Source organism: Pseudopodoces humilis, chromosome 3, assembly GCF_049639895.1.
Source record: "Pseudopodoces humilis isolate 2021_Gansu_Grassland_sample_001 chromosome 3, ASM4963989v1, whole genome shotgun sequence".
In the NCBI taxonomy this organism is placed as follows: Eukaryota; Metazoa; Chordata; class Aves; order Passeriformes; family Paridae; genus Pseudopodoces; species Pseudopodoces humilis.
This window is the reverse complement of record NC_142202.1, coordinates 56732159-56755459: the sequence shown is the minus strand read 5'-3', so window position 1 is coordinate 56755459 and position 23301 is coordinate 56732159. Positions and strand designations below refer to the sequence as shown.

The following is a 23301-nucleotide window of genomic DNA, read 5'->3' as shown; positions in this document are numbered from 1 at the left end:
TTGTTTGGAATGTGCATAATGATTTCATAGTGTTTATCCATGTTTCTCATGACAGATTTGTTCTCTTGTCGACTGATCCCTTAATGTTTAGCATTTATTTATACCATGCGTAACAGAGCAGCTGCTCTACGGGACAACCCTTTGTAGTTGCAGGCTGGCTGCTCTGGGGTGGTTTGTTGTGTTACTTTTGAAGTGCCACTCATAGTAAAGATGAGAGAAGGATGGTAATAAGTATTATAAACATCCTTCTGGCGGCCAGATAACTTCAGATATTTATTGACATTCTGGGTTTATTTTCTTTTACTGAAACTTGGACAGTAAAATTTTCTGTACTGCAAACAGTCAGCAGAATGCATCCCAGTGCCATTGCTTGGTTCTCCATATAGTTTGTTAAGAGTGTAGCAAAAATAAGTGGCAAAAATAAGAGGGACAGATGGACTGGCGCAGTCACTAAAGCTGACCTGAGAAGACATTGTTGTCCGTGTTCCAAGGTGTGCCTGAGGCTCCCAAGGTCCTGCTGGAGTTCGCTTTCCCCAGTACCTAAACTTTACTTTTCTTGCAGGATTGCTCTTGTAAAAAAACATTCCAATTGCTCCTCCTTTCCTTCAGAGCTCCAGGGGAGCATCTGTCTATGCCAGTGATTTAGTAGTATGTTTGGATTTCAAGTTAGTCGGAGCCTCTTGACTTCCAATATTTTGGATTTTGGATCCTGCAGTCCACACTCCCTTCCTATCCATGTTGTGTGGATGAACTCCTGGAAACTCAGTAGCACAGGGAATGTAGGAGGAGCCTTCCCCTTCTGGCACCTCTCTTTGCACAGCTGCTGCAGTGTGTGCTGGGCTGCCCAGTCACTGCCTGTGGGTCCCTGCATCACATCTGCCCAGTGTGTGCTCTGGCGTTTGATAAGACCAGCCCTGTGATTGCTTCCCACAAGAAATTAGGGTTTGGAAGAGTAAAATTAGTCTTACTGAGTAATAAAAGACAAATTGGAATAAATCTTATGGCTCTGAGTCTGGTAGCTGAAAATTTGTGGTCCCACTTATTTGAATGCCGGAAGCGTAAATACTGCATTAAAGGAGAAGTAAATCTTCAACTTAGTTTGGTGGAAGTTGTTTGCATTTGATTTTGTATGTTACAAGCTCTTTGGGATAGGTATAACATATTTTGCATAGCACCTATTAATGTGATGCCCAGATGAGAAGCTTTGAAGGCATATGTAGTTCATGTTAAGTTTTTGTGTGTCTGTGTAAAATCTCAATTGTTATTGCAGTACGTGTCCATTAGCAGATAGAAAACAAGAAAAAAAAGCTAACCCTAAGTAAGCACTGTGTGATGATTATAGTGATCTACATCAGTTCTTTTGTTACAGGGCATGATCTCTCCTTCATTTACTTTTTTGGCTCCTGTTTCTACTCTAACATGTACAAGGCAGAGTTTCCTGAGTTGTAGCTTAATTGTGTTGTTCATGGAGAATAGCACCCACCCATGTCTGTGCATGTGGCAGTGGCTAGAAAGTTACTTGTCTTTCCTCTGAGCAAAACAATTAATTATATGTTATTACTTCTAAAGGAAGCAATAAGAAGAGATGCTTTTTGTTGATAAATCATTTTTGTATATGATTTCCAGTCATCATCACTAAATTGTCCATGTTTTTGGTAAAACACAATTTAGAGTAGCTAAACAGAGATTTTTTCCTATGTAGCTTGTTTCCTTAAGACACTGGTGGCTGGGGGAGAGGAGGAAGAACCAACTTGTATTTTATGGTTAATAGTTTCCAAGCTGTGCTTCAGGGGACTATTAGATGTGCCCTGCAGCTGATCCATAGAACACTGTCCTCCTTAACTGGTGTTTCTGGTCAAAACTTGAAAGAGGTTGCCTGAAATTTTGAGGGTTGACAGTAGCTCCTAGTACAGAATGTGAGAATAACATTGATGGAAATGATGTGAAATTGTCTGCTTACCTTTTCTTTAACCAGCTGGGCACTTTAAGATGCATAAATGCAACAATGGGTATTTGTTTGCCTAAGTATTTTGTAGTAATACAGCTGAAGTGACATTCTTCTGTCTGATTGTGTATCCTGTTTTAGAGAAAAAATAGCAGTTAATGTAATCCCACCTAATCTTAATCCCTTTCTGAGGATGCTTATTTTCTGACTTCTCCTTTCCTTGGAGAAGTATGCAAAAAATATAAGAGGGAAGCTGAGAACTGCTTCCTACCTCACAAATTCCCTCTAGGTAGCTAATTTGCTTACCCCTTGCCTCTCCTTTCTCTGGTTTAGACTGGTTCATCTACAGAGTCAATTTTCCCTGTGTATTTGTATGGTGTCCAGTGCAGGAGAATTCAGCTCTGCACCTGGGTTGCCAGCAGCAGTGAATGCATTTTCCATTGTGTCAGTATCCCTGCTGCACCCCAGCACATCCCTTGCCATCTCCAGCTCCTTAACCCTTGACTCTGGTCCCTTGTAGCTTCTGCTGGCTCCTCTGCCTGCACAGGAATGGCTTTTGCAGCCAGTGAGGAGAACAGAAGCACACAGACCTGGAGTAGGGCTGGAGCTGGGCTCTGGTTTGTGTGTCTGCAGTGCTGCATTTAGGGCTTGTTACAGGGTGTGTGCCAGAATAGTACACCACAGTATCAGAGCTGTGGCACTGTGAAACATGAACTAGTGCAAGGAGGGGTGAGGAAGTTGTGTGCGTTTGCACTACTGTTTATTACCTTTCTAAGAATGAAGTAGGCAAATGAGGTCTCAAACACCTGAAATGTACCTGGAACCCCTGAGTTGTCTAATAGCACTTCCTTGCTATGTGTGCTTTGATTTATATGTGACTCTGATAAGTCCAAAAAATTACTGAGTTTCTTACATAGTGTGTTGGTTTGGCCTGGGGTAGGGTTAATTATCTTCACATCAGCTAGTATGGGGCTGTGTTTTGGATTTGTGCTGGAGACAGTGCTGATAACACAGGAATGTTTTTGTGATTGCTGAGCAGGGCTTGCACAGAGTCAAGGCCTTTTCTGCCTCTCACCCCACCAGCGAGCAGGCTGGGGCTGCACAAGATGTTGGGAGGGGCCACAGTCGGGACAGCTGACCCCAGCTGGCCCAAGGGGCATCCCAAGCCATATGGCATCGTGCTGAGCATACACTGGGAAGAAGTAGGGAGGGGGGACATTTGTAGTGATGGCATTTGTCTTCCCATGTAACCATTGCACATGGCACATGATGGAGCCCTGCTTTCCTGGGCTGAGCGCCTGCCTGCCCAAGAGAAACAGCAATTAATTCCTTGTTTTGTTTTGCTCATGTGTGTGCAGTCTTTTCTTTACCTATTAAGTTGTCTTTATCTCAAGCCATGACTATTCTTACTTTAACCCTTCTGATTTGCTCCCCCATCCCACTGGTAGAGGAGTGAGTATTCAGCTGCGTGGGGCTCGGTTGCTGGCTGGTGTTAAACCATGACGTCTATACACTGAATTACTTACATATATTTTTTTGTCATCCAGGGAACACCGGTATTTGTTCACGCTGGACCTTTTGCTAACATTGCACATGGAAATTCTTCTGTTTTGGCAGATAAAATTGCTCTTAAGTTAGTTGGAGAGAAAGGATTTGTAGGTAAGTAAATATTCAGTTTATTGTATTATGATCTGCAAATTGGCAGTGATGCAAATGAATGGGAAAATTAGCAATTAAAAGTAAGAATGCTACTTTATTACTAATATCAGTATTAAAAAATCTTAAAGTGAATGTGTAATAAGCCAAAAGCACTTCTTCCCTTACCCTGCCTTTTGTCACAAGTCCTGTCACCATAGTCCTGTCACCATCTTTGACTCACGAGTCAAACCTATTCACTCCACAAGGTGGCTGATCCAATCAAATGACTGGATTGCATTGAAAGAGGTATCCTGTCGTTCATTCTATACGTATTCATCTGGCCTCACTTGATTCACCAGCAGAAACCATTTTTTCTTTCCTGATGAATTATTTCTCTACCAGTTCTGTAAACTCAGCCAAATCAGAGGTCAGATGTCCCTCCCAGTGCAGAGGACTAGCAGAGACAAGGTGGTAGAAGAAGGATTAATAATGCCTCATCTTGGTGGCTGTGAGCCATCTGGTTGGTCCAGCTGCATTGTCAAACCTTACCATGAGGCCCTTTCGTTCCCATGAAAGCATTTGAGTGGGCAGACTCTTATATTAGGAATTCGGCCTGCACAAGCAACAATAGACACATAGAGCTTACAGTTGCAGGCAAAATAAACTTGTGGCTGAACGATGAACTAGCTTTTATAAAAATTGCTGTGAGTGTTTAAACCTTAGAATTAATTAGATAAAAGGAGCGTTGCAGCTCTGCAGTAGTGATGCCTTTGCACTGCTGAAGCCGTTCTTTCCTGAGTCCTGAACACCCAGGTTGGATTACATTAATCCTAAAGCTGAAGTTTGAGTACCTGTGTAACAATGCTCTTGAAAAGATGCAGCAATGTGAAACATGAGATTTCTTATGCTAGCACCCTTAAACTAATAGTGAAACATGTATGTATATTCTTATGTCACACCTACATACAGGAAAGGGTTGTTTTTTACAGTGTTGTAAAAAGCAATAAATAAAAACAGCTTAAAGGTCTGTTTATTTCCCTCTATTAATCAAACATTCACTCAGAAAAGAAAATTTTGCATTCTGAGTACATTTATTTAATGATAGTTGAATTCCTATTTCACTGGGCCATGTTTGTTGTTGCATGGCTTTGTGGAATGAAGAGCAGAAGAATTAAGGGTAGGTAACATTTTTCATAAGCGGTGTGAAGTGACTTTGTTTCTGCAGTGTGGAATCTTTTCAAGTGAGGAGTCAGTTGTGTATCAATTGAATGAAAGTGTGTTGGCAACAGTCTTAAGTCTTCATCCAGGTTTTGGAGCCCAAAGTGTATTGCCTTAGGTTTGGATTCCCTTCCATTGAGTGCATTCCTCAGGCACAGAGAGCATATCCTTGCATTTCTTGGGTTTTTTTCAGTCTTATCCACCTGTTTGTCTTTAACTCTCTTTTCTGCTTTGTTTGTCTTTGGCTCCAGTTTCTCTGTTGGGAGACAAAGCAGCATAGCTTCAATATAGGAAAACCTTTGTGTGTTGCCAGCTAAAGGCTCTTGTTCAGATTTTATTCCACAGAACACAAATCCCCATGAAACTGGCTTCAGAATAAGACTGCCTTTGCTCTGCAGAGCCAGGAACTTCAGCATGATTTGTAGCCCTTGTTAGATTATTAAAAGCAATAGTTCATAGAGTGGCCTACTTAAATAAACTTTGCAGATAGTTGCAAGTGTAAATATTTGTTCTAATGGCTGTAATTACCATAAGCTTTATGGTTTAAAAAAATACATTTTTTCTGGTAACTAGTCAGAGCACGTGGGCAGAGGCTACATGTTGCACCCACTGGTTTATTAAATGCTGTCCTATCCTACCCTACACAACTGAAGTCTAAAATGACAGCTACAAAGTGTGCACCAGTCCACACTGAGGTGACGTCCATACAGATGGAGGGCCCGGTGCCTTGTGAATCTGCACAGCAAAGCAGAGAGCAAGAAACTCCACTGCATTCCTGCTCACTGTGGAGCCCTCTGTGGCCATTGGAATTCCAAGGGAAAAGCTGATCCTGTAGTTAATTCAGACAGCCAGGGTGCAGGGCAGCTATGGTGCAGTTAGGTAAGTAGCTGAGTAAGTTTATTTACTCCTGCTAAAAGAAAAAGTTTTCACTGTTCCACATTCCCCTTTCGGGATGTTGTGCATTAGATCTGACACTCATTAAATCTTGTATGAGTGATTACAGTACAGTTCTGCCATGTAGGTTAGTTGCATAAGCTCAGGAAAGAGTTCAAAAGGTGCTAGGAATAGAATAAGGTATCTTGCAGAACCATGTGGCTGGGAGAGATATTTTAGGGACCACAGTCTATGAGATTACTCTCAGCTGCATCCAAAGCAGGAACATAAGAAATCTGTGATGTATTCTGAAATTAAATTACTTTCCTGAATATTAGAATAAATATCTTAATATACATACATTAGCTCACTCACCATGAGATGGGATGATGATATAAAATATATATAATTCATCTATTTATTGTTTTATATACTTAGTGCTTATATCTATTTCTTGCTTATTCTTTTTTTTTTTTACTTACACCATATATATTTTAGGGCAGAATTTCCTGTTAAATGTGTGGACAGTACTTGGGAGAATAGCATGGCTTGAATTTGCAATGCAGTTTTACAAACACAGACTGTTTTAACTCTCTGTCCTGGTTTAAGCACCCTCCTTCCTCCAGCTGCTTGTTTCCAGTCCTCTGTTTCACCAGCACACCTGTTCACAGAGCCATGTGACGAGCTAAGCTGGAGACTTGGTCTCCATTGAAAACAGCTACAATAAAAAAAAGCCCTTTCCTTCCCCCTCGACAGACAGTGTCTGGGCAAACAGCTTTGTGTGACAGGGGGAAGATGAGATAATGCCACATAAGATGGTGTTCTTGCTGAAATAAATATTTATAGTATTAAAGTCTCATTTGGAGCTTTCAAGTGCCAGTAAAGCTACTGTGGATGTACTAGCTGACCAGACTGAGCCTGCATTGCCAGGCCAGCTAAGCCTGTCTCCTTTCGCAGCCTGTGCTCAACTGCTTTTGCATGACATCCCAGCAGAAACCTATTGCCCTTTTTGTTGGCTTAGTTTTCTGCTGACTTAACACAGAAGCAGTTCAGCCCAGAGTCACAAAAACACCAGAGCTGGTGCAGGAGAGGGTGAGCTAGAACAGCCAGCAGTGAGAAACCAAACTGTTGTGTAGATCCAATTGCTTGTGTGACCATGTGCCATGGCCAAGGCAAAAAAAGAAAAAAAAAAAAAAAAAGAAACCCTCTCAAAGTGTTCTTTTAAAGTTTATTTTTTAAACCTTACTTTCTCTCTCTACCCTGCATTGCTTGCTTTTCAGCTGGAATGGCATCGTGCTGTGCCTTTTGAGTAGTGTCAGGTAACAGTGATGTAGACAGTCTGCTTTAAAAAAAGTATAAATGAAGTTTAACCATTGAGTCTTGTTGTGAACTCTCCCTAACTGAAGGCATTCCCTGCTTCATTTTCAGGTGAAATCACAGGCCTTCATTAGGTTTTAGATAGCTTAAGCTTTTTAGCTCATCTTTTCCTTTCTCTTTCCTGAGCCATGTTGCTATGCACCAATAACTCGGCCTTTTTGCCCTAATTTTGAGCTCTTGATACGATTTTTGCTACTGAACTTTAGGTGCAATCCTGCAGCTGCCACTGGCTGGTTTGCACTTGTTTTTCCTCTCAGCCTTTTAGCATTTCCCTGCAGATTCCCCCCGGCCTTGCTGTGAGCAAGAGTGGCCCACTGAGGATGGCTGCAGGCAGCTCCTGCGTGGGGAGCGCCCACGCTGTGGCACAATGAATGTACCCCTGCAGCTGTGGGTTTTGTGGCTCTCTGAACTCTGTGGGCTCTCCTGAGCTGTCAGAAATTATTCTGACACATCTCTTTAATCCCTTCGTGTTTCAGCTGAAGGAGAGGAGTTATTGTAAATCAGAAGACAAGTGAAGCATGAGTAGATCATTGGAATCCTAAAGCAAAGTTCTTCTCAAGTTTGTTTCTCAGGTTTGGACTTTGTTTGTTGATGGCTTTCTTTGCTAGTCCCGATAAGCATGTCACATTCAATGCTGAGAGCATGCTGTGCTGGTGTGTTTTGTCAGGGGACAAGAGAGGAATTATTGCAAACTCTTGCTGACTTAAAAGTTCACTTTCTGTTTCTTTCTCTAGTTGGTACACTTGATGTAATTGGAAAGGATTTGTAGATACAGTAAATTTTTATAAGCTAAGTGGTTGACTCTTTTTATTGCGTTGGTATTCTGTTGGTTAGTGGAAGCTAATGATGCTAGCTGTTCTAAGTATCTCTTCAGTACATACAAAGTTTTATTTCAAAGGCTATCCATTTACATACTCTCAGAGCAGACATTGTTTAACAAGTTTATACAGCACCTTATAAAATTGTATGTGTTTAATACACTAAGTGAATAATCTTCAGTAGATTTTTTTTGTCATAAAACACTTCAATACATTTTTTAGTGTACTCTTTTTCCAAAAAAGGAAATAAAGCCCAAATACTTTGGCTAAACTTCTTTTGGCACCACTAGTAATGTGATATTATTACATTTAAATGTCAAGTTCAAGGATTTATTTTTAATATTTTTTGCTTGATACCATTAGAAGGGGATTCCATGCAGTGACCCTCCTGAAAGCTTTAATTTTTAAGAATCTGCCCAGCATCTTTCTAGTTTGCATTATTTAATCTCTGACTTCCTCACTCTTACTTTCACAAAAAACCCCAAAATTTAGTGTGATTGCTTTCCAGTATTTTGTTCTCTGAACAATATGGCTGTTCTTGTTAAAGTGTTAAAGCAAAGCTAAGATTTCACAGTACAGGGTGGTTGAGAGCATTATCAGTGTAGGTGTTACTTGCCTGCTCTGATCAGTGTCTACTGTGAATGAGAAGAAGGATGTTCAGAGCTTTACAGTATTTTCTCTGACCCCATTCATGGTGCAGCTGCTCAAGCAGCTGTGCTGGGCACAGCTGTGACCGTGGGGAGGGGGCAGAGAAGGTGATACTGTGTTAGCTGGTATTGCTGTGAGGCTCTTAAAGTCATGGTCTAATAATATGAGTCTCAGTGGTACCACAAACTGCAAAACAAGGTACCATTACTGCCAGAAGATCTGTGAATCTGTGCTGTTCACTTGTGAGTGGTGGTGCCATTCACATCCAGGCTGCACTTTTTATTGCTTTCCTCACAACTGCTGTGGTAAAAGTAAATTCCCTTTCTTTCGCTTGTTGTAAAGTGGGAATAAAAAAATCGTCTCCTTCTTCATGCTTTTAAAATCTTATCAAATTTTCTTACTAAGTAAGCAGGAAAGTCTTCAGAGACGAGATGTAGTGTAATGTGTTTTTCTTCACTGGCATGAAGTCAGAGTTCCTGCAAGCTGAGTTTGCTTACTGCCTTGTCACAAATAATCTGGGTGCAAATCATGTTTGCATATAGTCTGATGCAACTGGAAGTCAGGTGACAGTGATTTAAACTACTGTCTACTTCTGTTGCAGAAAGTGCTTAAAACAGTCTTGAAATAATTTATGAATTATTAGGTGAAATGAGAGTCAAATCTTTTCTTATATTTTTGTGTGTTCAGAGTCCTTGAAAAAGTTTTGACTCCATCTTGTCACTGCAGATTTCTATACATTTTTTTCTTCTGCTCTTTAGCATACATTGCAATACCAAACTTTTCAGAAGAAAGATTGAATAGAAGAGAGCTGTCCTGAACATTTCTGTGTGTAAGGAAGCATTCTAGCATTGACTTCAGTATCGTATGTCACTGTATTTCAGAGCTGAATTAATTCAAAATCATATAAATTATGCAAAGCTGCACTCAAAACTGAAAGTTGGTATTGATCATGAACTATTAAATTATGTCTAACCAATATTACACTTGGCATAAAAAAGTGATTTTTGCCCAGTCAAGAGAGGTGGTGCTATTTTGAAGACAAAACCTCCTAAATTATGGACTGTCTTGTAGTGAGATTTTACCTTCTTCCCTTAAAAAACCAATAAAACTTAAAAAGCGTGTTGGAAATTGACTTAGTCTTTCCTTGCTACAAAGCATATTTGTGTTTGTTCCCAAATCTGCTGTTTATATCCAGAATTGCAAGGAGCAATTTACAGCAATAAAATAACATGTGATTATAAATCATCAGCCATTTAGCTGAGTTCTCTGTTTTATCTGACAAGCATATCAAGTGCTCTCCTTCATAAACTAACTTAGCTCCAGTTTGAAACCAGCTAGGATTTTTAGCTCCTGCCATGGCCAATTTGGACTCATTTGTTCTTTTTTTTTTTGTAATACTGTGTTACAGCTTAGTCCTCTCTTTCTCAAGTGACAATTTTAATAATACTGCCTCTAGCTATTTAAGCACACATTTTCCATTCATGACTGTGATTGACTTAATATTAATGCTAGGCTCCCAGACTCCTCCCTGATGTTTGCAAGTATGAAATTCCCAAATCATATGTCAGAGTTTTTGTCACCTTTCTCCAATGGCAGTAACTCTTTACCAATAGCTTTTGTTCTGTTTCTTTTCTTCATAAATTCACAGAAACTTTTTCCCATGTGATACATTTTCAAGCTTTGCTATTGCCAATAAACTCCATCAGTGCTCCTTTCTGCTGACATGGTTTAACAAATAGTAAATGGGAGCCCTGGGGCTGGTCCTCTCTCCTGTCCCACAGTTCTCATGTGGTGGCTGCTATTCTCCCCTTAATCATGAAATAATGTTCTTCTAGCCTAGTTTGCAGACCCCTATATGTTGCTGTAGTAGGTTCTTTTGTTCATCATAATTGATGAGATGTTGTCATATTTTCATCACTGGAGAAAGCTTTTAATCTGGCACAGCCTCCCTTTGGTAGACAAAGGTTATATTTCTTACTTATTTCAATTTTTTTTAAGTTATTCTCTTCTTAAAAATCAGCTACAAAACCATCAAGCCTGTAGTCACTCGGACTTTCCCCCCCTTACTTTAAGATAGGTTTTGATTCTTTTCAGGCATAAGGCACCAAAAGAAAAGGAACTTACTTAAGGTGTTGATACAAGTGTTGTGGTTTGTATTTTTCTTTTTCCTCCAGCATTTTGAAAACTCTGATTCACACTTTATTAAGAGCAGTGCATTTAGCTCTTGTGTGTTTCAGGTTTTTAATTCCACTTTTAATATATTGCAGTAACCTCATATCATTAGCTTCTGTGTTTTAATTTGTGGGACTGAAGACTCTTGTAATTTGTTCTCATTTCCTTTGCAGGTTCTGACACTTGTTCCCTAGCATAGCAGCTCACTCTGTCTTTGCCTCTCTTTTAGAGCTTATGTAATTAATAGTGACATTATCTTCTACTCAAGAAGTTAACCCTGCAGGATAGCAAAGCTGTTTATTTGACTGCCTTTCCTCCTAGTGACCAGAAGTTACCACTGTTCTCAGGCCAGATGTCATGTGAGAGACCAGGCATTTTAATTTGTACATTTAGAGAATTTTGAATTAATTGGTGATTTCAGTATGAAGAAAGATATTTTAATGGTCACATACTAGAAAATAATTAAGAGATAGCGTGGCCTTATCACAGTTATTTTCAATGGGGTTTTTATTGTTTCTGGGTGGATGGATGCTTCTCTGTGCCTCACTGGAAAAGGAATTAAATGGTTTTCTCACAGCCTAGGAGCTGTGAAGGAGCACATGGGTGTTGGTTGTGTGCTGAATGAAGTGTCACACCACAACAGAGCCAGCTGGGTCACAAACAAGTGGAGAACTGGGCACGTATAGCTTATTTGAGAAATCCATGGTTTTTTCCCTTGATAGAAGTTTTCAGAGTGAAAACTATCTCACTGCAGAGATGCCGTGAGGAAGATGGTGCCGTGAGGAAACCTGTCCTGTCTCCTCTTTCTGGCCCAGTGAAAGACAAGGAGACAAAGCTGCCGGTTCCATCACTTGCCACCAGCAGCACGCGGTCCCTGATGGAGATGTCCCGGTCTGTCATGTGGCTGTGGCACTGCAGTGCCTGACAGGAGCCATACATCTTATTCCCACTCCGTCCTTGACTGGCTTTGTGGCCTTAAGCAAGTAATTTCAGCCTCTGTGCCTGCACATATAATCCCATTCTTCCCGATGTGTTGTTTCCGTTTATGAACTTTCTTGGGGGCAAAACCTGTCTCGCCATAGCGATCAGGGAGATGACAAGCACTGCTATAACGTGAACTTTAAGGTAACAGGGCTTTTGTAGAGCCATGGCAGCTGCCAATACTTAAACATGCATCTGGAATTTACTTACAAGCTGACATGGTATTTTAATGTCCTGTATGCTGACCTCTTCTGCAACATGTTAGGGATTAACACAACTCTTTCCTCTGGCAGTGATATTCATAAACCAAATGGAGTGTACAACTGCTAAGGGCTATCCATTATTCTCAGTCTCAGGATAGTTACCCAGAGGTAAAAATAGATAGGATCTGTCATTCATTCAGAAAGTAGAGGCACTGCCCAGTTCCTCATAAATAAAATACCATTCTATGAGTAGAAACTGATGACATTGCAACTTCTGTTTATTTTCCCTTCCCTCCCCAACTTAGAAATCTTACCTAGTTTTAAAACTCACAACACATAAGAAGCAGTTCCTTTTGTTCTCTTGTTGCCCACTGATTGTATTCTTTTTATTTATAAGAAGAAAGGAACCAGGGGTTAAAAAAAATTGCAAACAGCAAAACATCATGTGTGCTAGGAAGTTCTCTTAATTCATCACTTGGTAAAGGAAATAAAAGAAGGCTCCCAGCTAACAGCGTTACTTTTGCTTAGGGTTATTTGGCAGAAAATCCATCATCCTCTCTCCATTTCTGAGTATTTCATATTGACTTACACCCTTTAGCAAGGGTCAGCAGGGCAGAGTATGCATAAAGAGTCCAAGTCCCATTTCAAAGGCTGAATTTTAATTTTAGTGGATGGTTTATTTTTAATATCAGTTGAAAATGTTAGTTCTTTATTAGATTTTTGTTTGGTTGGTTTACTGACCTTTTGATCTTGAAACCTAATGTTCTTTTTATGGACAACTTGTATAAGAATTAGGTTTCTTCAGATATTTACGTCATGTTGGAGAAACCAGTGTTTGCTTTTTATTTTCTGACTAGTTCTAAATCTGCAGGCAGAAGTGCTTTGTTTTCTGAAAGCTTTTATAATTAAAATTGTTTATAATGTGCAGATACTGAGGGGGCAGTGTTTGTTTATGTACTTTGTATATTTACTTTTGGAATGGCTGACTTAATTCTTCAAGGCTCCAGAGAAGTCAGTAAAAACATGGAATGTGAAAAAGACATAAATACATGTATTTCCATTTTTGATTACAGTAATTATAGTAGGCAAAGTTTCAATTCATCTAGTACAAATTTACATTTTGCAGAGTTGATTTTCTGCTTTCCGCTAGTATACCATAAGCTCAGGCGCACTGAGAGCTCTGTGTTTCAAAAACTATTGTTTAAAGCTACATTTTCTTATTCAGGATCAGAACTCTGACATGTTTTCTTCTCATCCTGTGCTGCCCTCTCTATGAGCCCAATTAAAATAATGTGGTTTGGGGAAAAGGTTAACATTATGTCTTTAGATGCTCCTGGAACAAAAGTGCAGATTCTAAGGGCTCCAAGTATTTTTATTTACAGATGTTTTGTTTTGCCTCAAAAATTAAGTACTCTATGGTAATACAATATAAAAGAAAAATAGTGTGATCTCTCTGAAAATATGCTAACTTTAAATTGTTATTTTGTTGGGTTTTTTTAGTTTCCAGGCAACAAAGTATATGTATTACTGTATGCTGGGTATTTTAACAGAAAATAATTACAGAAAAATAGTTATTTGTCTTTGAAAACAGAAAGTAGGTTTGTTTACATCTGATCTGATCACCTAATCGGATTAGCTTTAAAGAGGAGTTCAAGAATTCATGTCTAGAGATGTAAATTTGTTTCTAAACTATTTTTAATCATGTTAATGAGATTGCAAATAATGTTAGGTTATGTATGGCCAGTATGATTTGTTAATGGGAAGAGTGGTGTTTTGGCAAATAGCCAAAGTGCTTTTGAAGGTCAGATGTTGACAATATTTGAAAGTGTTCAAAGGCTGCTCTCTGATTCTATAAAATAATACATTAAAAGAAAAGATTAATACCTGAAATGGTATCTCAGGGTCAGTTTAATGCTCTGACATTGTAATTTAATTTTTGCAGCTTTATAAAACTGCAGTTTATTTAATTTCATTTGATTGAGAAAACAGATTAGATTTTACTACAATAAGAGAAAATGTAGGTTTCAGCCTTTTTTAAATGTTGGGTGGGCTACCTGTCTTTTATATGGTGGGCCTATTTCTTGGTCCCTTTATCGCTGGCTTTCTACGCTGGCAGCCTTATTGAAGCTACAATCTCGAGCTCTTCAGCTTTGCTACCTGCAGGAATCAGGCACATGCTTCTAATGTATTTTCAGCCTGGCACTGGCTGCAAGCCCTGAGTGGGAATGAAGCTTCAGGGACAAGCAAATGCTTTACATGCATGAGGACACGGTATCTTTGTGCTGCCTCCATCTACAGCATCTCAAACAGAGCTCCCGAGAGACTGAGTAACAGCTTCATAAATCAAGGGTTGCAGGTTCAGCCTTTCCAAAAGCCAATTAGGAATTCAGTGTACGTTTTGGGGTTCTTCACTGCACAAGGAGCAAGGAAGCACAAAAATGTGGGGGAGGGCTAAAGGATGATAGAGTAGATGACAAGATGATGGCAATTATGAAGAGGAATTGAAAAAAAAAAATTAATAATTTATAAGCTGTAGCAAGGAGGGACAACTAATAATGTAGAAATATTTCAGAAATGGTAATGGGTGGTTTGCAATGGCAGCTCTGTTGCCCTGATTACATGAATTGTGGTTAAGTGGATCAATTCACAATAGGCATTAAAAAATTAGTTTAGCCATGAGCAGTTGCAAGGATTTGTCATGTAAACCAGCAGAACTTTGGTTTTGACTGCATTTTTAATTGGGAATTCCATGTAGGAAGATGGGATATGTTGGTGTGTGACCTTAGTGGCTTCTCTCTCCTCAGTTTGTAATTCTTTCTGTAAGATAAATTACACATGACATCATATCATTTAACAGACACAGTTATTTTCCAGAGCAATTTTAACCATTTGAGTTCCTTTTCCTTATCAAAAAATTATCAGGAAAACAGCAAATATGTATTAATAAATTTATCACAGATCATCAGTGTTACACTTTGAGAAGAGGTTCAAATACCAGTTCTGTATATATTAATTTAAAAACACAGATGATTACAACCAAACTAACGCCCCTGCAAAAGGTATTGGAGAGCTTCCATGAAAAGCTTCCATGATTTCCATGATTCCATGAAGTGCTTCTGCTGCATTTCTCCATGTATGTGGCTATTGCATGAAGTCTGTGCAGCACAGTGGGCTTTACCTGCCTGCTTCTTTCACCCTCCTCTGCTCTTCTGTGGCTTATGTTTTACATTCCCACAAGCAGGCATTATTTCCTGTCTCCTAAAATACTACTAACAGTACCTGGTGTTCTCTGTCTCCATGGAACATCTTTCTGTTTATTGATATCTTAAATTCTGTGTGTGTTTAATACACATATTGCACTCTGTGTACAATAATTTCCATTCTCACAGAGCTCTCCAGCAAAGCTCTTGGGGTGGTCTTGTAGACTAATTTACAGTCTTTGCATCAGATGTTTCCCTGGGCCGTTTTTACATCAAGACAAACTGCTAGTGCAGAGGAATAATACTCTTCTTCCTGGGGATGCATAACTGGAGATGCCCTTTTCCATGAATTTCTAAAATATGTAGTTCTGCTGTCAAGAATAGTGTTATTGGTGTCCTCTCCCAGGCCAATCATGAAAGGAAGGCATTCTGTCTCCTAGCAAAACTTAAGTGGGATAAAACCAGAACCTGATTGTCCTTTTAGGAGAGGGATGCACTCCACGGGTACACAGAAAAGACGATGTCTAAGTCACATAAAGGGCAAAATCATTCTCATAACAAGCAAGTGCTCCCTGGATTTTAGAAGGGCAGGACAGAGAATGCTTCTCAAGGATGTGTCTCGCTGCAGAGTCAGGGGGAGTTCTGCCATGGCGGCTGCCCAGGGCGAAGAGCTGCCTGCACTGTGGGGTGGGCTTGCACGGTGGTGATGGATGGCTCCGTGCCTGGCGTGCCTTGGGTGACTGCACAAGTGACAGGAGCATTGATCATCATGATTCAGCGGCCCTTTGTTGTGTGGCACTCGCCGCAGCCTGGGCCATCACCACCCTTCTGCTGTCTGTGCACAGATGCTTTTTGTTCTGTGATGAGAACGAGGAGAAGCACAGAGTGATTTCCTGAGCTCTCCCCCTGTGCCAGCCATGCCCATCTGAAGGCATGCAAGGGCACCCACAGCCCAGCGTGTGCTGGGAAGAGCTGCTTGAATGGATTTTGTCTCTGAGTTGTGATAGGCTCTGATGGTAGCTTGTCTGGATGCAAAAATTCTGTGTTCCTCACTCACTACGTGTATCATCACTCATTGCCCGACTGTATTTCTGCTGCCTTTCCGGATGTCTTCTTCCAGGGCATGTGCTGAAATGGTGGTTTTTCTCAACAAGAGACAAACATCCCTTTGTATCCCTTCTTTCCTTTTCCACAAAACAGTACAATATTGGTGCTAAAGCATGTGCTGTTTCATAACCATTTGATGAAATGCTTAGAACTTTTCCAGGGAAGAAATTTTCAGGCTCTTTGCCTGCCCCTTGAAGTTAGTATTTTCCAGATGCTTGTAACATGAATTCTCAAAGCATGTTCAAAGTCCATTTCCAGTAGCATTTTTAAGGGGAGCGTAGAAGGACCAGAGAGCCCAACAGAAAGCAGTTTCACTCTGATGAAAGGTGTATTGGTGTCAGGAGCTTCAGCCAACTGCATCTGTTAAAAGTGGAAGTAAATGAAAGTCTGGCAGTGAGATATGCATTGACTAACATGGTTTAAGTCAATGAAGTTTACTTTAAGCCCTTTGGGAAATACTGTGGGTACCATAAGTTATACTTACATATACTCCTTGCAGAATTGTAGAAGAATGGCCTTAAATGAAGAGCCATCAGTGCTGCTGTTAATTATTCCTTCCGTGCAACTCCAAATAAAGAAGTGGTGAGGTTTTAATTTTGTAATTACCCGAAGACTAATAATTCTTTTGCCAAAGTCCATGGTGATCTTTAAAGTATGTAATGTAATTGCCTTATTCCTGTGCCATTAATTGTACTCCAAACGTGGTCATCTGTCTTATGAGCAAATGTTACGCTGTTACCTCAAAGAAAACGTGCTATGAATAGTGAAAGCATGCAACCTAAAATTCACAGTTCTTTTGTTTGAATTTTTCTGGTTAATGTTGTAACAGAAGGAGGTTATAAAAGAGGGAACTGTGTATGTTTGGTTAGTGTATTCAGCTATGCATTGCAATTCATGTCAGGGCCCAGCACTTAGCCTAAGAGTTACAGATCTTTACATGAGTATAGGACACAGAAATTAAGAGAGAGTGACTGTAAAACCCAGCAGAGGGATTCAAAGAAACGTGTAATCCATGAAGCCACATTCAGCTCGCTTAATTTCTATTAGAATGAATTGTTTGTGACTTGAAAGGCATCTTCTGTTTTTAATCTCTAGTAATAAATCTAAATAATGAGCTCATTACTATAGTGAGCTGCAAGAAAATGTCAAATTTTACATTCGAAGTATGGGAGTATGGTTTGACAAGGTGGCTAGGGAAGAATTAAGTTTTCCACTGCTGAAATGTATCTTCCTTCCTTCTCTTGTTTCTGGTGCTTGTTTGAACACGTTCAGATGCTTGTCTGGTCTTACTTCAACTAATTCAAATACAGCCTGACAATTTTTTGGTGCTGTTTTTTTTTGTATGTTTTTGTTTCTGTTTAGCAAATTGTAAGTTTACCTTCCAATTAAATGAATGCCAAAAAAGTCTGGGTAGCAGGGATAGAGCAGGAGAGAAAGGTAGAAGACTTAAGAATGAACAAGAATTACCCTTTCAGCAAGGCAGGGTGCTCATTTGGTTCAGCCACGGGGTAAAACCATGCCCTAAATTGGTGGTTTGGAGGCAGGGGTCGCTGCAGTTGCACTTCTGTATATTTTCAAGATGGGGAGGCAAGCAGAGCTGTGGAGATGTGCAGAGCATGCTTTCTGTCACACAGTGCTACTCTTGCCAGCTCCTGGAGTTTTCAGTTTGGTTCCCACCCTGAATTTAAAATCCAACATCTGCAGCATCCATACATAAACAGGCCTTTAACACCCACAAAAAGGAATTGTATCCTTAATTGTCAGAGGACTGAGGTTTGAGGGTTTTCTTCACCTGTCTGGCTTGGAATAAATAAATGAACTTTCTGTAATTCTTTTTTGTCTATAATGTGGGAATGATCTGTACGAGTCATTGTGCCTATTCTTTTGTTTAATGTATGGGATGATCTTGGAAAGTTAACAGCAATTGATATTAAAAGTGAGTAACTGTGAGAGGTTATGAGGTAACCTTTAGTTTCTCATTTAAAGCTGCCCTGCATTTCAATGGCAAAATCGCTTTCTTATGGAAAAATAAATGTTTCTGAGGAAAAGATTGAAATAGCTTGTTATGGAGTCCCAAGGGAATCAGCACTTAATTTAAGTGTATTCCTGGGAGCCAAGTTTCCTATGCAGCCCTTGCTGCCAGCAGGCAGTGACTGTTAGCCAAGGCCTGAGACTGAGCCAAAGAAGATAATAAATCTCCTTAGAAGGATGGCAGAATGAATTGCCATATCTGCTGCTTCGTCAAAAGCATGGATTGGGTGTCAACACTCAGAAACCTCCAGTGCCCTGACCTCGGCAGGGCAAATCCTGCCCTGGCATCTTTCTTTAGCAAAAGATGGGAAGTACAGATTACATCCAATTAGCTTATGGTCAGTTAAACTTAAGGGAAAATATTTTTCCTAACACCTTTTCTTTTAGACTTCACAACAGCAACATAAAATTCTGTCAACCAATGCAAAGTATTCTCTTCATGGCATGGAAAATGTTCAGGCTTAACATATTCATGTGTAGTGTTCAGCAGTGGTAGCAGTGAGTTCCTGTGTTCCATGGCATCTGAGAATGCGTGGAAAGAAAAATGAACAGGAAAACTCCCTCTGTTGGGGGGATGGGGAGGGGGAGAAAAAAGTATTTGTTACTTTCCAAAATCCGTCATAATAATGGAAGTTCACATCAAATAATTGCTAGAGTCAGAATGGACAAACATCTGGCTTATTCATCCCTAGCTATACTAACAAAAGTATGATATCCTGTTAGAGAAATCACCGATCATCCTGGTTTATTTTGGCGATTGCACACCTTGGTATTTTTCACTTTAAAAAGAACATGTCAGTACTTTATAGCCAGCATATCTCTAGTTCCAGGTTCACAGTTCATGTGCTTCTGTGCCTTTGAGCTATTCCTTTCCTGAGTTTACCAGCAGACAGCTGCAGCAGAACAGATATGTTTACATGTAGGGAGTAAATGGCAACTTGCAGCTCAGAGTTTCCATTTCCTTTTACATTGTTCAGGAATCCAGGAATCCACAATTCGTCCTCAAGCTTCACCTCGTGTGTGTGCATCTGACTTGGCCCTTTATAGTACAAATGCTTTATTTTGACATTGATTTGTTGATACAAGGGGCTGACTAGGGAAAAGATACTTTCACTAGAAATTACCCTCAGTACATATGAAGTTAAATTGTGGGTGAAATAGCTTTTTGAAAAATATTCTAAACATCACTTTCTGCAAGGCTTTTAAGCACTATATCAGTGTAAGACTAATGTGGAACCACTTTATGCAGCTTTAGCAAGATAGATGTATTTTTAGATGGAGAAAAATTACATTTTGTATTAAGAATGATGGTGAAATCTGATTAGCTGCTTAACACACAACACTGTCTATTTAAGCTATTGTCACATGTAGGTGATTCCCAGATGTCCTTGGTAAGGCAGTAATTACATGAAGGAGGTTATGATAATTATAAACCTGAAACAAAACCATCAGAGTGATTTGTTCATCTGAACCCTGAAGCAGAATTAAAGACTCCAGTGAGGAGTTTGTTCTGACTTTACACCACCCAACAGACTTACCTCTATTGTGTAATTTCACCTCTATGGGCTTCTCCTTCCCCTTTTCCCCCTTACCTAACTTTGATATTTTGGGTTCTTGCTCTGAAAGAAAACTATGGTTTATTGATGATTTTGGTAGCAGGAGTGGGTGAAGTAGATGTCACTCAAATCATCTCTAGAAAAATTTGTAGTAAATGTGTATTGTGTTTTGCCTACTGGCTTTTTGAACCAAGGTCCCACAGTTACCCTGATGTGTTAAAATTAGCTGCTTTTGGTCACACTCGCGTGGATGTTTTACGAGAACAAATTAATTGACCTTATTTGACCATTTTGATGAAGTTTATTTCTGATATACATGTAAATTAATTGCTAGGTTTGACATATAGCCCACTCTTAACAGTACTGCAATGATAGTGCACTGCTGATACATGAAATTTTAATTTTTAATCCTCATTCCAATGTTGTTTATGATGCTTAGTCTCTAAAACTGAAGCATAAAATCAAACAACAGGTTTGCACTTTAGGTTTTGCTCTTTATATGACCACACAGAGTCTAGAGAACTGTACTGACTGAAAATTGCACCCAGAAGGGAATCTTTTAGCACTTGTCCAGCTCATCATTGGGTCTTGTCAGTGCAAGGATAGGATCCAGAAGGCAAAACAAGGCCTGGGACTGTAGTAACACCGATCTAGGTCAGTATGTGTTTGCCATGGAGTTGTGTTCTCAGCCTGGAAGTGCAAATACCTGTGTGTTTTCTGTGAGCTTGCTGAAGGCAAATCATCTACCTCTTTACTTTCATTAAAACCACATCAGAACTATGTTTGTGGCCTGGAAATCAAAGCAAGCAGTTAACACCATGCTGGTACCTCTCACAAACCCCCTTTCAAGGCAGCAGCCCGGGTAGCCATGATTCATGGAGTTGGGAAATAATGGCTTGTCAGGGCACGGGATGAACGGGCATCTGGGGGGGAGCTGAAGCTGGGCAGAAATGGATAGGCAGGTAGTAGTGCTTGTGTCATAAACTTTCCTTCAGTACAGCAGAACACAACTACTAAAGTACTTGTCTGTTGCCCAAAATATTATGTGAATTCGCCTGTAATTCTCTTCTATTGACAAACTGTGTATGAGAAATTATTATCAAAATGAATGGACCTGCGTATTACTTTAATTTTCTTTTGTTACATGCAAAGTGATTAGCTTGTCACGTACTGCTTTCAATTTCTGTTGTTACATTTAAAGTGATTAGCTGGTTTATCTCATGATCATTAAATGTAGAGTAGTTTGAAACTTCCCAGTCTGTGTTTTTCATCTACGCTTTCATTTGAAAGCAGGAAACAATCTTAAAGTAATTGTATTAAGTGTTTCAGCACAAAGATTCTAAAATATAATAGCTTGGCATGTTATTCTATCTTCTTACTATTCCTTGGAGGAAATAAAATGGAGTTGCAACTTTCATCCAGGAAGCTTTTCTACTACATCCTGTTTCCTTCCGCACACTGGAGAAAGCACTGACGTTTGTCTCCCTTTCCTCCACTTCCAATGAAGAAATCCCGGTCTCCATGTTGTAGCTCACTCCGGTGAACTCTGATACAGTATTTGGGTTGCTCAGGCAAATGTGAATTTTGTTGTCCATATCCAAGGGAAGATTGCAGAGATCAGAGGAGTGAGCACAGCCCTGGCTGCCCGCACTGCCCCAAGGGTGGCTCGCTGTGTGAGCAGTTGCTGTGGAAGGCTGACATCTCTTCTTCTCTCCCAATGAAAGGCAGACTTGCAATCCCCCCTTTCTCAGAGTGAAACTGACCCTTGGAAAGGCTTGGCATGAAATGGATTAACTCCCTGGAAACTTTGTTTGGGAATGTTAGGAGACTGCTATGTATATGTGCTGGCAATCTCTGTAAGAGACAAATTATTTTCCCACCCTCTCAAGCACTTGGTAGTTTATCTGTTGTTTATATTAAAGATTGATTGTGGTTATATATTCCTAATTCAGGGTTCCCATTAATCACCCTATGCCACATAAGACACTGGAGAAGAGGAATGAGGGTTACTGGAAAGCAGAAATGTGATCCCTGGCTCTGCTTTCAATGTGACTTATCCTGGCATTAGCTTTGCTCCTATGAATTACTGCGTTTGTGTAAACATCTTTTTTTTTTTTTTTTTTTCCCATGTTTGGTATGTCTGTTTTTCTCAGGGCTCTTTAGAAAAAGATGATATAGTTATTACAGTGATCGAGGAGAACATAAATCTTGACACTTGCCATGTTACTATTTCAAGAGGTCCCTGCTCCCCCCAGCAGGCCCACCCCCTTGTTTGCTACTACTTGCTTCCTCTCCCAGCCCCAGCAGCCATTTCCTCCCTCAGAGCAGATCCAGGCAATTGTTTCAGCCTGTGCAAAATGAAGAAGAGGTGGAAAAGGACCAGTGGGGTTAGGACAAATGCACAAAGGCTGGGACTTCCTAAAGTGCACTGGCTGCCAACAGTGAGATGCTTTCTGCCACAGCAACAGAGCAGATCTGCATGTCCTCCTCCTTGACCCTGCTGAAGGTTGCCAATCCTGAAATGTTCAATCAGCCATTTGTGGTCCCTTCACCTCCTAAGTATGAGAAACAAAGCTGCTGGCAAGAGGGAAAGAGAAGGGAATGTACGAGTTTTTACAAGTTGATTTGGGCTGTGACAACATGTTACCAGCCCTGCTTGGAGTCGGGTCCAGAAACCTCTGGAGCAAGCTGTTTTCCCACCCTGACTTGTCTGCCTGACAGTCCCTTCACATCTTTGAGAGGTGTGCATTGAGCCCAGCTCTTTAATATGTTCTGGTGGAAAATCGTTACATCAGTAAATTTTCAACCAACTGGAGATTTAATCCCTTTAATTTTTTTTATTTGCCAAGTCCTTGTCTTTGTCTAATATAAAGAATTTACTTGGATTTTAAAAGAAGCAATTGAAATAATTTCTATTGGATAAATTAGAACAAATTTGCTCAGAAGAGACTGGCATTTAATATAGATTATCTTCTCTCTATTTGTAGCTTCACTAAACATACTTTGCCAGGGGCATCCTAATTCTGCACAGATTTTTCTTTTGAGTCACGTTACATTCATGTCTGCCTTCTTTGGTGCAAAATCCCATTATTAAATTTGTTATTTAACAGCATATTCAACACAGAAATGTGACTGTAACTTCTAGTTTGTGTTTATTACTCATGATCCTCTCCAAAAAAGAAGGAGATCACCACAAGTTCTGCAAACCTAGGAGAATTTAGGTCCATTAATTGTGATGAAAGCACATCTTCAGTAAAATCAAAGGAGGAGGAATAACATAGGAAAGTCTTATGTATGAGAATTTGCAATCATTTTACACATAATTGCACAGAAACAGTGAATTTAGAGGACTAGTTATTTTTTAAATACTGTGGTTCAAACTAATTTAGATTGCTTGGTTTTTCCCCCCATGTAACTACCTTTGATGGCATATTGTACATATAAGAATAAGAGAATTTATTTTTGAGTTGGGAATAGGTTTTTAATCAGACTCAGTAATGTAAATAGACCTCTGTTTAAAAGTTCATTCAAAAC

At 39.9% G+C, this 23301-nt stretch overlaps 1 protein-coding gene across 2 annotated transcripts in view; it reads left to right on the top strand.

Moving 5' to 3' along the window:
* The window catches only part of MTHFD1L (methylenetetrahydrofolate dehydrogenase (NADP+ dependent) 1 like), a 143936-nt gene that overhangs the window by 56166 nt on the left and 64469 nt on the right, over window positions 1-23301 (top strand). For both annotated transcript variants that reach the window (XM_005518641.3, XM_088053208.1), the window contains one exon: window positions 3493-3604. In XM_005518641.3, the coding sequence (XP_005518698.3) occupies window positions 3493-3604 (112 nt within the window). The remainder of the gene's footprint in view (window positions 1-3492; window positions 3605-23301) is intronic.